Source organism: Microcebus murinus, chromosome 19, assembly GCF_040939455.1.
Source record: "Microcebus murinus isolate Inina chromosome 19, M.murinus_Inina_mat1.0, whole genome shotgun sequence".
NCBI lineage: Eukaryota > Metazoa > Chordata > Mammalia > Primates > Cheirogaleidae > Microcebus > Microcebus murinus.
In genome coordinates, this window is record NC_134122.1 from 40,494,294 (window position 1) to 40,508,708 (window position 14,415).

The 14,415-nt window shown below is 42.0% G+C and overlaps 2 protein-coding genes across 2 annotated transcripts in view; one reads left to right on the forward strand and one right to left on the reverse strand.

Moving 5' to 3' along the window:
- Positions 1–411: 411 nt before the first annotated feature.
- On the reverse strand, positions 412–10,570 carry FSAF1 (40S small subunit processome assembly factor 1). The gene is made up of 7 exons (XM_012738205.3): positions 10,363–10,570; positions 7,705–8,051; positions 5,218–5,274; positions 4,356–4,451; positions 4,139–4,225; positions 2,732–2,784; positions 412–1,694 (listed from the first exon to the last, which is right to left on the reverse strand). The coding sequence occupies exons 1-7, from the start codon at positions 10,448–10,450 to the stop codon at positions 1,556–1,558; spliced, it is 867 nt and encodes a 288-aa protein (XP_012593659.3). The 5' UTR covers positions 10,451–10,570; the 3' UTR covers positions 412–1,555.
- The window catches only part of GNPAT (glyceronephosphate O-acyltransferase), a 33,404-nt gene continuing 29,539 nt past the window's right edge, over positions 10,551–14,415 (forward strand). Inside the window, exon 1 of the mRNA XM_012738204.3 lies at positions 10,551–10,812. Within this exon, the coding sequence (XP_012593658.1) occupies positions 10,735–10,812 (78 nt within the window). The 5' untranslated portion in view covers positions 10,551–10,734. The remainder of the gene's footprint in view (positions 10,813–14,415) is intronic.

Consider the following 14,415-nt stretch of genomic DNA (forward strand, 5'->3'; position numbering starts at 1 on the left):
CTGAAAACAGAAACCAGCTTAGTGACTTATACTTGGGATGTGCATGCTTTTCCAAAATGGACTACCCAGGGGCTAAGGTCCAGCCTCTGGCTGGTGCTCAGCTGAGCCAGGATGGCTGCCGGGAGGTGGGGCCACCCTGTCTCCAGGCTCTGTGAAGACAGGATGTTAAACTATAGCAGTTGTTGATCATATCTAGTCCCTGAGACTTCCCCTCATGCCTCGTGTCATGTTTGAGATCTTCTACACCTTTTAAAAAAATTACTCTTGATGCCAAAATATATATCCTAATAAATTCTGCCTTTCAAAATAAAACTAAAAAACAAAACACTCATTCCAACTTTGCTGGCACTTCTCCAAATATCTTGTGAGTCCCTCATTTGCCAAAACCAATGTCATCTTAAAGTCACAGAACAAAGTCACTGATTTTTTTTGGCCAAAACTTTATTATTTACTAGGCTCAGATCTGAATTTTTTGGCAATTAAAAAAACAAAACAAAACAAAACAAAATTATTACCATCATTGAAGACCTTTTTTTTAATGTGCCACACTTGAGAAATTGCCATCACTTTAAGTAAGGGCAAAAAACTTTGAGGGAGACAACCTTGCTTGAACATAGGTAAGAAGATACAAGTTAAAATCCTCTGTTGTGTTACTTAATAGTCACAGTCATATATACTACAAAAGTTGTCTTTTATTTATATAACTTCTTATGAAGTAGATTTCATACACGTGGTTGGCTGAAAATTAAAACTGCTTTTCTACAAAACAAAGGATAAATTACCAGATTCTTGGTTCTTTCATGGTATCATGATATTAAACCATTAAAAATATTAAAAGGCAATTTAATGTAAATTACTATATTTACAAAACAGTACAGTTATGAAAAATTGTTATTACGACCAAACGCACCAAATACCAGTGAGCACAAAACTGAAGTGACGCTTGCTGGAGAATACTAAAGATGCTTTTCAGTAGGTTCACTTCATATTCACGCTACACTTGGCCCAACATGTTCAGCACCGTAAAGCAGACACTTCAGCAACTAGTAATGTTATTTGTTTGTTTACTTTTGTTTTGTTTTTTTTGAGACAGAGTCTCGCTTTGTTGCCCAGGCTAGAGTGAGTGCCGTGGCGCCAGCCTAGCTCACAGCAACCTCAAACTCCTGGGCTCAAACAATCCTGCTGCCTCAGCCTCCCGAGTAGCTGGGACTACAGGCATGCGCCACCATGTCCGGCTAATTTTTTTCTATAATATTAGTTGGCCAATTAATTTCTTTCTATTTATAGTACAGACAGGGTCTTGCTCTTACTCAGGCTGGTTTCCAACTCCTGACCTTGAGCAATCCGCCCGCCTCGGCCTCCCTGAGTGCTAGGATTACAGGCGTGAGCCACTGCACCTGGCCCTAGTAATATTATTTGATTGACTTTTTTTCCTCCAAAGGAAAAAGCAGTCTGTGAAACATGAAATAAGAATCATCTAGAAGTCTTGCATGGGTCCAGTTTCAGTATAGCTGACACAGTTCTTCTCATTCCTCTTGTTACCTGATAAAGTACTTCACTTAACCACTCTGGAAGAATTTATTTTCTTGATATCAACTGGGCTCAGAATCAATGTCCCATTTTTGAATTTTCCAACCTGCCCAATCCTTCCACTTGACAAAATACTGGGAGCTGACTTCTTCTTTTTGGCTTTCCTAGAGGTAAAGTCAGAAAAAGGTACTATGAATACTCAGGCTTACAAATACACATGACAGCAGCACCATCAGCCAGCCGCCGCAGCCTGGCCTGCACACTCCAGCTCCCGCCCCATGCAAAGCCCCCACCCCTCCACAGCACAGTCCCTCCAACATGCCAACTGCCCTCCTGCCTCAGGGCCTTTGCACAGGCTCCCTCTGTGTGGAGTGCTGTGCTGCCAGGTCTTTCCAGGCTGTCCCTCAGTTCTCAACTCAGATGTCACCTCTGTAGAGTGACTTCCCAGCTCACCCCTCATGACTTTCTTTCACAATGCTCTATTTTTAACCTTGTCACAGTCCTTGCCAAACCCGACATAACCTGACTTCTCTGTATGTTTGGGGTGCTTCCCTCATTACTCTCTTTGGACAGAGGCACCTTCCGTGGGACCGTGGCTGTATACCAACAGCCAGGGCACCTGTGTGCCTGGCACGCTGTGTGCCCTCACCAGATAGCATCTTACTGCTTCGTGGCATGTGCGAGCATACTAGGAGTCCAAGAACAAAGGCCACCATAGCCGATTTTGAAACAGTAATTTGAAGAGAGAGAAAGGCACTTGAATGAAAACTAAGAAAACAAGCATAAGGCAATAAAATCAATGTTCCATTATTCAAAATTATGGTACCCCACATTATGTGGTATGTCAAAGAACAGGCAACACTGACCCAGACTATGGTATCATGTCAACAAACACTCTTAGGAGGGAACAGAAGTCTTCTGTTGGAAATGTCAATCGTAGCTTTTTCAGGAGTCACTAGAGGTGTCTGTCTTTGAAAATGGGAGACTGGAGAAGGTTCCTAATTCAGTTCTGAGGCAATTATTTGATCTTGGGCAATTCACTAAATCCTACCTTCCCCTACAGCGTCTCATTAGGGTCAATGAGAGACAGTGAAGCAGTCTAACAGGCTAGGAACATTGCATGTTTCAAGGTATGATTTTCAGAACTAATCCACAGACTTATCTAGACCATGCAACTCTAGTGCCTGATGGCATCACTCACCTGTCTTCCTGTCCTTTCCTCTTCTTTTTCTTGAAAATATCTGTTTCTTGAGCCTGATTTCAGAATTTAAGATAATACATATGTCAGTAATGGATAAAGAAGATTCAAAGAAAGGTAGGAGGTTTGTGACCAAAAGGTAGGAGGTTTGTGACCAAAAGCTACTGAGATACCATTTATTTTTAATATTTTTTCAAGTAGGCATATTAAATATCACAGTCTCAAAGTTTCACCCTAAAACCCTTTCAAAAGTGTGAAAGGCTATTTCCTTTTGGGTGAAAGGTAGGGAGTGTGACACTCGTTACCCTGTGGTTTCTCATAGGCCCTTGTGTTCTATACAATGTAAAATGCAAAAATCTAAGTATAGGAAAAAGGTCAAAGTAGCCTACAATATCAGAACAAGGGTGCCATAGTTTGGATATCTGACCCTCCAAACCTCATGCTGAAATGTGATCCCCGGTGTTGGAGGTGGGGCCTGGTGGGAGGTGTCTGGGTCACGGGGGTGGATCCATCAGGAAGGTCCTGGTGCCTCCTCACTGTAATGACTGAGTTCCCACTGTTAGCTCCCTCCTAGTTCCCTTGAGAGTCTGGAACTAAAAAAATAGCCTGGTACCTCCGCCAGCCCCTCACTCCTGCTTCCTGCTCTAACCATGTGAGTCTACACCCAGGGGCTTCCCTCCACCTTCTGCCATGAGTGGAAGCAGCTTGAGGCTTTCACCAGAAGCCAAGCAGATGTTGCTCCAATGCCTCTTGTGCTGCCTGCAGAGCTGTGAGCCAAATAAGCCTCTTTTCCTTATAAATTATCCAGCCTTAGATATTCCTTTACAGTGACACAAAAGGACTAAGACAAGGGGTTTGTTATTTCAAAGCAAACCTTGCATGTACATATGCCAGATTACTTGACTGCTATTATGAAATGTGGATGACTCAAAGAAGTGGAGACTATGTGACCCTTCAACTCTGGTGTCTTACTGCTTTCCAAGCAGTGGCCTCCTGCATTCCCCTGGCAAATTGCGCCCATCTTTCGATTCTAGTTTTTTTTTTTTTTTTTTTTTTGAGACAGAATCTCACTCTGTTACCCGGGCTAGAGTGCCACGGCGTCAGCCTAGCTCACAGCAACCTCAAACTCCTGGGCTCAAGCAAACCCTTCTGCCTCAGCCTCCTAAGTAGCTGGGACTACAGACATGTGCCACCATGCCTGGCTAATTTTTTCTATATATTTTTAGTAGGTCAATTAATTTCTTTCTATTTTTAGTAGAGAAGGGATCTCGCTCTTGCTCAGGCTGGTCTCGAACTCCTGACCTTGAGTGATCCTCCTGCCTCGGCCTCCCAGAGAGCTAGGATTACAGGTGTGAGCCACCATGCCCAACCTCCATTCTAGTTTAATAAAGAACAGACAGTTACACCTACCATTCTCTTTTCTTCTTCCTTTGCTGCCTTTTTTTCTTTGATTTGCTCCTGCAAAACCTTGTAATTCACATAACTGTTTTTGGGAGGCTGAAATGAAAGAAACATTTACCACGAAATTTTATTCTGCAAAAACGTCTCAGTGACCCTTTCCCTGACTTGCCCTTGGCTGTCCCCTTTTCCACATCCTGTCTGGGGATGGAAGGCAGCAGCCCTTCACCTTAGCTCCCAGCATAATGGCACGTTCCTGTTCCAGGACTCTTTCTTTTCCTTTTCCATAACCCGTGATCCCAAACCGGTGTACTTCCAGACGAGCCTGTGGACACAAAACAGAATCAGACCCAAGTGCATTCCAACAATGCCACAGGAAAAAATGTCGCCCCAGGAATAATGTATTTCAGATCTGCTGTGCTGTAGTAACGGCGCCCAGTAATGGCACTTCTGCTACAGAGTGGATGAGGGAGCTCTGTGGAGGCTCCCACAATGATGTCACCAAATCTTACAACACTTTTCTCCTATGTTTTATTTAGACAGCTGAAACAAAAACTTACCTCCACACAAATGAGTAACAGAGCTAGGACCGATGCAGAGTTCTGCAATACATTAGGATGAGCTCTAAAACAAGCCATTACCCATAAAGGCAATCATTTCAACGGAAAAGTACCTCTCCAAACACACCTACTCACACTTAGAAGCCATTTATCATAGCAGCTTCAAACACAGATCCATGTTTTTAGAAGGAAAAGAAAAGTCACTGAGACCCACGCTTAGCAGTTGAATTACTTCCTCCTGGCTTTCTTCTTAAGCATTTTTAAAACCTTATTACAGCCATAGAATATACATATCCCTGCTTTTCTTATATACCACTGTATCATTGGTGTTGTAGTCATAAAATCATCATGTATTAAATGAATTCTCAATCAAGAGAATGTAGTGTGATTTGTTTAAGCATTTCCCCACCGATTAAATATGTAAAATACTCATTTTTTGGTATTATAAACAAAGCTGTTAATTTATGATAAATTTAATAAGTATATAAATAAGGTTAATTATAAACAATCTAACAATCTCAAAGTACATACCTTTTCTAGATTAAATTCTTGTATATCCACATTCTTCTTAAAAACACTAGTTTCAGTCTGCAGAGAAAAAAATTCTTATTAAGATCTGTTACTATAACATTATAATATCAATCACCAACAGAGTAGATAGGTTTTAAGAAGCCTTCCAATTGACCATCTCACACCCATTAGATTGACTACCACCAGAAAAACAGAAAATAACAAGGATGTGGAGAAATTGGGACCCTTGTGCTCTACTGTAAATGTATGTATGTATGTATGAATGTAAAATGGTATAGCCAATGTGCAAAACAATACAACAGCTCTTTAGAAAATTAAAAATAGATTTATCATACAATCCAACAATTCCTCTTCTGAGTAGATATCCAAAAGAACTGAAGGTAGGGTCTTAAAAAGACAGTTGTACCCCTGTGTTCACAGCAGCACTGTTCACAATAGCTACAACATGGAAGCAACCAGATGTCTGTCAACAGCTGGATGCAGTAAAGAAAACGTGGTGTGTACGCACAATGGAGTATCAGCCTTAGAAGGAAGGAGATCCTGACACCTGCTACAACATGGATGAACCCTGAGGACATTAGGCCAAGTGAAATAAGCCAGTCACGAAAGGGCAAACACTGTATGATTCCACCTACATGAGGTACCTGGAGTAGGCAAAATCATACAGAAAAAGGTAGAATGGTGGTTGCCAGGGGCTGGGGGAGGAAGTAAGGGGAGGTAGTGTTCCATGGGTTCAGAGTTGCAGTTGAGGAAGATGAAAAAGTTCTGGAGATGGATGGTGGTGATGGTTGCACAACACTAGCAATGTACTGAATACCACTGAACAGTACACTTAAAAATGGAAAGATGGCAAATGTTGTTATGTTGATTTTGGAACAGTAAAAAAAAAAAATTGGAAAAAAAGTACCCTGAAACTAGCCCGGATAGCCAAATAGTATTTAACTGCATTGAACCTAGAGAAGGTTCTCTAAATTTGGCACAAAAGGAAGTATCTGCCAGTGTGTATTAGGTGTTTTTGGTGTATGTACCATAAAGAGGTATAAAGATGGACTTAACATGAATGTATTAGAGGTTCATGTTAGGGGAAAATTTTCATATGGGAGAAAACATAACAGTCTAGAAGATGCATGAAGCCCACACATGCTAGAACAAGTTTATTTCTATTAACCAATCTGCATGTCTAGCAATTGAAATCTTCAGATTAGCCTGTATGTCAGTTAAAAATAACTTATTTTCCAGAACCTTTAAATAAAGGTATTTAATATTCAATAATAATAATAATAAAAAGAACCCCATTTCTACTAAAAAAAAATAGAAAGAAGTTAGCTGGACAACTAAAAATATATAGAAAAAATTAGCTGGTCATGGTGGCACATGCCTGTAGTTCCAGCTACCCAGGAGGCTGAGGCAGAAGGATCGCTTGAACCCAAGAGTTGGAGGTTGCTGTGAGCTAGCACCAGGCAACAGAGTGAAACTCTGTCTTCAAAAAAAAAAAAAGAAAGAAAGAAAAGAAAAGAAAGTCATGTTAAAACAGAGGCAGAAAGATGGTAATTATAAAAGCCAAGGAATGCCTAGAGCCACCTGTGGGCAGAGGCGAGGAAAGATTTTCCCCTAGAGCCTTCAAAGGAGCATGGTCCTTGAACACCTCGATTTCGGACTTCTGCCCTCCAGAACTACAGGAGAAAAAATTTCTGTAATTTTAAGTGATCAAGCTCATGCTAATATGTTACAGCAGTCTCAGAAACTAATTCATAGAATCCTCATTTCCTTTTCTGATATACAAAGGTTTATGGAACATGGGGGATGCTACAGAAATGTGATACTTGGATTTTAGCAATGAATTTGACAAAGCCTTTAAGATATCATTGTAGAGGGGGAAAAACCCAGTTCAAAGGAGCACCCACATCTCCCTTATAGAATGAATTTTGAGTCGGATTTACAAGTTCAGTCTGAAAGAGACTGGTGCTCAGTAAAATCAAATTGCTTTTCCAACAGCACGTAAGCTCCTTGAGAGCAATAATTTCTGTACATTTTGTTCACTGCCATATCCCAGTGCCTAGCACATAGTAGGAATGCCAGAAAGAGTGGTTGAAAGGGCTAACTCAGCAGGCCTGGGTTTATTAAACCCTGCCCATTCCTAAGAAAGTCCTAGTTTCATGATTGGCCACTGGATGGCTCCTGAGAACTGAGCATTTAGAATACTCTGTGTTCCTGCACACCTGAGACTTTGAGCCACTGCTTTATCAAGTGTGCCCAGATAGTTCATACTAACAATGTGACTGATGGTAAACATTGCTTTTCTCTGGAGGCCTAGAGCTTAAATAACTAAGGTCAGTCTGTATGCCTACATGACTGAGTCCTGTTAGTCCTTTTAGCAAATCCTCAGGCCTGAGGGTGCTTTTCAGCCCTCCAGACACGGTATATATTCACCTAACACCAGAATACCAGGGGTTTCATCATATATAAATGAGCTAATCAACTCATTACCTTTGTGCTCTCTCCTTGATCTGGCTTCAGTTTTCTTTTTTTATTGCTGCTATGAAATTCTACCACTTCTATTTGTTCCCTGTTTTTCTTTAGGGAAGAGGGCTGTACTGCAGCAGCAGGGACTTCTGGTCCTGAAGGGGAACCTGTGGGGGTGCCAGCAGGAGCACAATGCCGCTCTTCTCTGAGTTCCTTGAAGAAGCTAGAGGTGCTCTTCCTCTGGCCTCTTGTGAAAGAACCCAATAAGGGAGCTGGTTCTGTTGCCAAAGCCACCGATGCCCCCACATCTGTCTTCTTGTTTTCCCTTTTCTTTCTGATCCTCTTCTGTTCTGTTTCATCTGCTGTCTCTCCTATTTTTTCAAACACAAAAAGGAAAATAAGTATTTTTTGGTTTTAGCTCTCACCAATATGAAATCATATGAATGTACTTGTGCATATCCCACAAATATAAGCACCCAGAACACACACCAGGAAATAAACCATTTGTTTTTCTTCAAATAGGGTGTATTTGCATAATTTATATAATCCAAAATGCAGTCATCTTTTGCTAGGTAACTATGTCTTTGACCCTTATTAACACAATTACTTTAGTCCTCACCCTGGTCCCTACTCAAAGTATCATCCCAGCAATAGTCCTCAGGACTGGTAATCCCAATTGGTTCATGCTTTATACTAAAAATGTCAGTCACTGAAGCCAGTGTTTCTTTTTAACACTTTCTAGGGCTACAGAAATATGTAATAGTCTTCCTATTTCTTTCACAGTGAGGAGTTACGATGAACCTAGGACAATAAGCTCAATTTGAATGCCTTTATTTTCTACTAAATTCCCTTATCTACTCTTTGTTTTACCTGTTCAAACTCACCAGTCACCTCAAAGTTCCAACCAGATTCCTAGGCCCCATTATTCACCTGCAGTACAAATACCAGAGTTCTCTAAAGATCAGCTGACAATTTATGTTTGCTTTTATTTGATTAATCTTTTACTCTATAAAAAAGAACAAGCACATTCCATGCCTTCAGAGCTCCTAAGATAGAATGATTTCCAGCTTGTGTTGACATAAACTATATTTAGGATTTTGCACAATAGTTTTTTCCTCTAGATTTTTAACTTCTCAAGGTCAGAGTCTGAGTCTTCTCTGTCCTCCAATATTTCCAAGGGTGAAGAGAAGCTCTGTCCAGGTATATGCTAATATAAGTGTAAGGACCAGGGCTTGACTGTCTGGGAATTGGAACCCAGGCTTGACAAATTACCAGCTGGGTAAACTTCAGCAAGTTCCTTAACTTGCAGTGTTTGTTCCTACGTTTGCAATCATGCGGTTGATGACAGTGTCTATTTCATATGGTTGCACAAAATAAATGAGTAAATACATGAAAAGCATGTAGTATTATGGTAAGTTCTCAATACTCTAGTGATAGGCAATCTTTAATAATAAGCTCTTGTGAAACAGATGTTTGGTATGTTAAAAAAAAATAAAAATAATAAGCTCTTGTATTTTCCTTTTCCCCATAAGGATAAAAGAATGAGAGCAAAAGGTTGGCCCACTTGTGAAATAAAAGGTTGTGAAAAGCTTCACGTGAAAACACTCTCTTAGTCCTTGGAGAGGGGCACACAAGGACAAGGCTGGTGAATTACCCATGAGCCCCCAGGGCCACATGACACACACCAGGGTCAGGCAGGTCTGGGAATCGCATGAGAGAAGGGGGCTTCCCAGAGGTCAGGAAAACGTGAAATGGGCTATTTCGAGTCCAGGGTCCTCTGTGCATTGCCCCAGTTAAGTGTGAAAGCCCTGATGCTATCGAGAGTAACTAGGTTGGTCCTCACACTTGGGGACAAGTTGGAAGGTCTAATTTATGAATAACTCAATAGAGCCCCGACAAGGGGGAGGTTAGGGTGATTTCCCATGGAGAAGTGTCTTCTGGACCCACTACTGGAACCAGGTGGGATGAAGTGAGGGGTGCTCGACGTGCAATAAACTTTAGCCATGTCAACAGAAAAAAGCCAAACTCTGTAAGATAATTTTAAAGAGATTTATTTTGAGTCAAATTTGAGGACCATGACCTGGAGCCACTCGCTGTGGCTGGGTCAGTTTGGTTATATACATTTCAGGGAGACAGGGGTTACAGGTAAAGTCATAAATCAATACGTGGGAGGCATACATTGGTTTGGCCCAAAAAAGGTGGGCCATCTCGAAGTAGAGGCTTACAGGTTATAGGTGAGTTTAAATATTCTTTGGCTTGTAATTGGTTAAAGACAAGAAGCTTTATTTAAAGGCTTGGAATGTTTTAACCTAGGGAGCTGTTAACAGAGATAAGCCATCAGGCATAGATTTGTTGTGTAAATTGAGGACCAGAAGGTTTGTCTTGCATAACCTTAGGCCTTTTAATGGGTTACAAAGGACGGTCTCCAAGAAGGGAGAGGGTCATGATGAGGCATGTCTGACCTCCCTCCCCCAGGCAGACAATTTAGTTTTAGGATTTTTTTGGCCACGAGGGGGTCCATTCAGTAAGCCGGCGTGTGTGTGTGTGTGTGGGGGGGGTGAGTCTTAAAATTGTATTTTAGTTTACAGCCAGAAAGCATAGGCCGTCCCGGTTAGGGCCACACAGGAGACCCTCGCTCCCCAAATCCGCTCTCCACGTGGGCTCCGGAAGCTCCGCACTCACCAAAGTCGTAGAGGTTCTGGAGCAGAGCATCCAGAAGTGTCGGAGAACCGGGCGACGCGACACGTCCCGGCCCCTTCTCCTCCGCCATCGTGGGGTCTGCCACACACCCACAGCCCGAGCGCCCACCCCGTCTCGGCCGCGCGGCGCCCCTGCTTCCGGGTTCCGGCGTCTGTGCGCGTGCGCGGCAGGGCCCCGCGCGGCTTCCGTTCTGGTTGAGATGGCGGTGCCCGGGGTGCTGTGGAGCGGCTGCAGCGGGTGCCGCCGCCCTAGGCGAGGTCGGGCCTCCCTACGCGAAAGAACCGCCCCCAGAGGCAGCTGCAGCAGCACTGCTTAGCAAAGATCCCCAGGCCCACCCGGGAAGGCAGCCGCACCATGGATCCTTCCAATTCATCTAACTGTTATTTCTCCGTCGGCCCCACCAGCTCCAACGCGGTCGTGCTGCTCTACTCGGTAAGCGCCCAGGGAACGAGGCCTGGGCGGGGCTGCGAGAGGAACCGCTTCTCCCGGTCCCGGCTTCCTCCAGCCCAAGACACCTGCCCAAAAGAGGGAGTCCCGAGGCAGGATTAGGTGGTTGGCTTGGTTTCCAAGGCAACGGTGTATTGTGTGTCTGTGCGAATGTATGTTTGCTTTTAGAAGTTTCTACCAGTGGTGATGGGCCCTTTGGTTCCTTTCTGCTTGTTCCTTCTCCTTCCCACCCTCAGCCGATGGGCTTTTAGACAGCCCATCTGGACACAGGCAGGAGAGATTAGAATTGCAGTCTCCGGATCCCTAGCGAGGGCGTGTCGCCCTTGTTCAAGTTAGCGTGGGCAAACTTGAGAAACCTGCGGGTCTGACCCAGCCTGAGGTAGCCTGTGTGGCTCAACACCCAGCCCTTTCGTTGATGTATTCTTGGCAGAAAAGTATTTGGTTTGTATGTGGAAGTAGTGTTTTTTTTAAAAAAGACTCTTATATGGGAAAATTCAGAACTTCTGGAAATTTCTATGGCCTGTTTTTGTCTTTCGTTCATTGTACTTTTTCCATATATCATTTTGGAGGACAACCAATGCCACCCAGCCTCTCTCCAACTTGCCTTTACACCTCCAACCCCCTCTTCCTCTCCTAGTTTTAACGGGTTTTTTTTGCCCGTTAAATGCAGGATGTTGGTTGCTCACAGTTTTCATGAAGAAATTATGAGGTGGAAGCTTTGTACCCCTCAGGATTTCTCATTCCTGGAGCAGCTGATTTGTTTTTTGTTTGTTATTTTTAACCACCAAATTACTTTTTAACTGCTTTAGAAGGAAATAAACGAATACATTTTAAAAGTATATTGCCATGTCCTGGTGGTTAGTGTTAGTTTCTGACTTAAGTATGGTGTTCATTTGTGCAGGAAGGTCAAACAGGAAAAAACATAAAACAGCGTGATAAACAAAAACCCCAATTTCAAAAGAAAATATGTCTACCTTTAAATTGGGACACCAGTATTCTTTGGAACATGGGGAAACTTCTGTTGCCTCTCTCTCTGTCAAGAATTTAGGGTTTATAATTGCTGTTAACTGCCTACTTCTTTAAAGCTTATCACTTTAGCCGTTCTAATCATTGACTTTCTCAACCCACAGTTCTGTAGAGTAGCGGTCCCCAATATTTTTGGCACCAGGGGCCATTTTCATGGAAGATAATTTTTCCAGGGGGGGGATAGTCAAGCACATTACATTTATTTTGCATTTTATTTCTATTATTATCACATTGTAATTATGTAATGAAATAATTATACAACTCACCATAGGTTGGGGACCCTTGCTGTAGTGTAGAGGGGTCCCCCATGCTTCGACTTTGTTTTCTTTCTCTGCTATTCCAGATCAGGCATATAGGAAAGAGCAGCTAGGTGTTGCACATCCAGCTTGTAGTCTTGTAGCTTTTTGAAAATTGGTTTGTGAATTGACTGGAGTTTTCCTTTTGTCATTAAAGGAAGGAGTTGGTTTTTTTACTTCCCCTTTCAATGGTGATTGTTTAGTGATAAGACTTTTGTCAACTTTTCCGAGTGAAAGACTAAGACAATTGTATGTAAGCATATGCTACTTCTAATGCTGGACAGCAGCCCTCTCTTTAACAGTAGTTTTTGATACCCTTTGTGATTCCACAGCCTTTACTTCTATGATAACTTGGACTTTTTCTTACTACTTTAGGCTGTCTTTATTTACTCAGCCACGCTGTTATTGTGTAATATAGTCTCTGTCTAATCTGAAAGTAGCACTTAGAAATGTTTAGGATACTCCTGATTACACCAAACATTAGGAGTATGTACAGTATCCTACTCATTATTCTCACTAGATCTGGCCCTTGCCTTTGAGAGCACAGGAAGTCCTAAAAGTAAACAAATAATTACAATTAAATGAGATAAAGTTAGTGATTGAAATATGTACAGCATGTTGTGAGAGTAAGGAGAAGGGGCACTTAACCTGTTTGGGAACTTGGAGAAGGCTTCTAAGAGAAGGTGACACCTGAGCTGAGTTTTTGAGATATAAATGGAAGATGAAGGAGGGGAGACTGTCATAGGTATCAGTGTAAGAAAAGCCACTCCCTTTCATATTTGGGGTTATAAATAGTTAGATTTGGGTAGAATAAAGGAGACATAAGAAACAAAACTTAGTAGGCAGAGGGTACTTCCTAAAGGAATTTTATGTATACCCTTAAATATAAAATCTTAACTTTATGGGAGATCTTAATCTTAACATTTATATTTTGAAAGTCTAAGAAGACTACTAGGTTTCTGGAGTGATTGTGTGGGTAACCTCTTTTGCTTAAGCAGAGTCTGTGGAAAGAGAATGAGACTGGGGAAGGAATCTGATGCATAATAAGCATGGAGATCAATTAGGATGCCATTGCAGTAATCTAGAGAAATGGCGAAGCCTGAAGTGAGACAGTGACAGTGGGCCTGGGAAGAAGGGAGATGGAGGAATATGGTGTGATATTTAGGACAATAAATCATCAGCCCTTGGAACAAGAAGAATGTGGTGGCAAAGGAAAAGGAGGCAGTCTGAAGTTGATTCTTGGGTTTCTTTTACCTGGCAACTGGGTAGATGATGATATCTTTCACTGATAGGAAATACAAGGAGCAGAGCAGGTTTAGTCAGGGTAATATAGTAATTTCAGTTTAGGGTGTGTTCAATTTGAGATGTAAGAGACAAAAGTGATTTTTAACTTGGGGAATATCATGTCTTGGGCCAGATGCATCACAAGGTGTTTGGGAGACATCCAAGTACAGTTAGAAATATGATGCCGAGCAAGAGAGGAAGGTGGGCTTAGATATATAGATTTGGCACTCTTCAGCAAGTAGGTTGTATCTGAAGCCATAGGTGAGCCTGCCATCTTTCAGTGAGACCATAGGATGAAAAGAAGACTGGGCATGGGTACCCACTGGCATATCATAATCCAAATCATGGCTTCCTGTTAGAGTCTGAATGCAAGACCTGAACGCCTCTCAATGTCTCATAAGACTTTATATTACCTGGTACCTGCTGCTCTGACTTTACTAATCTTGTTCACTGGTCTTCAGCTACTCTGGCCTTCTGCCTGTCAGACAGCAAGCATGCTCTCTCCTCAGAATGCTCCTAGTCCCCTCTATGGGCGTGCTATGTTTTCCCAGCAGTTTTTGTTGCTGGCTCTTTTCGTTATTGAGGTCCCAACTCAAATATCACCTCTTCAGGGAGGCCTTCCACAACAATTTGATCTAAAGTAGCTCTCCAATAATTTGTCCTCATTAGTCACCCTATTTTATTCTTTGTATTCTCTTTCCAGTGGTGCACTACAGTCTTGTATTATATTGCAAGAGCTGATTGTTAAATGTTCATGATTTGTGAGGCCATTGTTAAAACATAGCCATTATTAAAAATTAAACATTATTTAAATTTATAATTAAATTCTGTTAAAAACAAAGGTAACAGTAACAAATATTCAAAATTAGCATTTCCTAAGTATTTTACTGATTTTTGCCATTACCCATGCTCTTCAGGTTATTTATGTCCATCATACTAGAAAGTAGAAAGCCTGTATAACCATGAGCTACTTGGTGTCTCT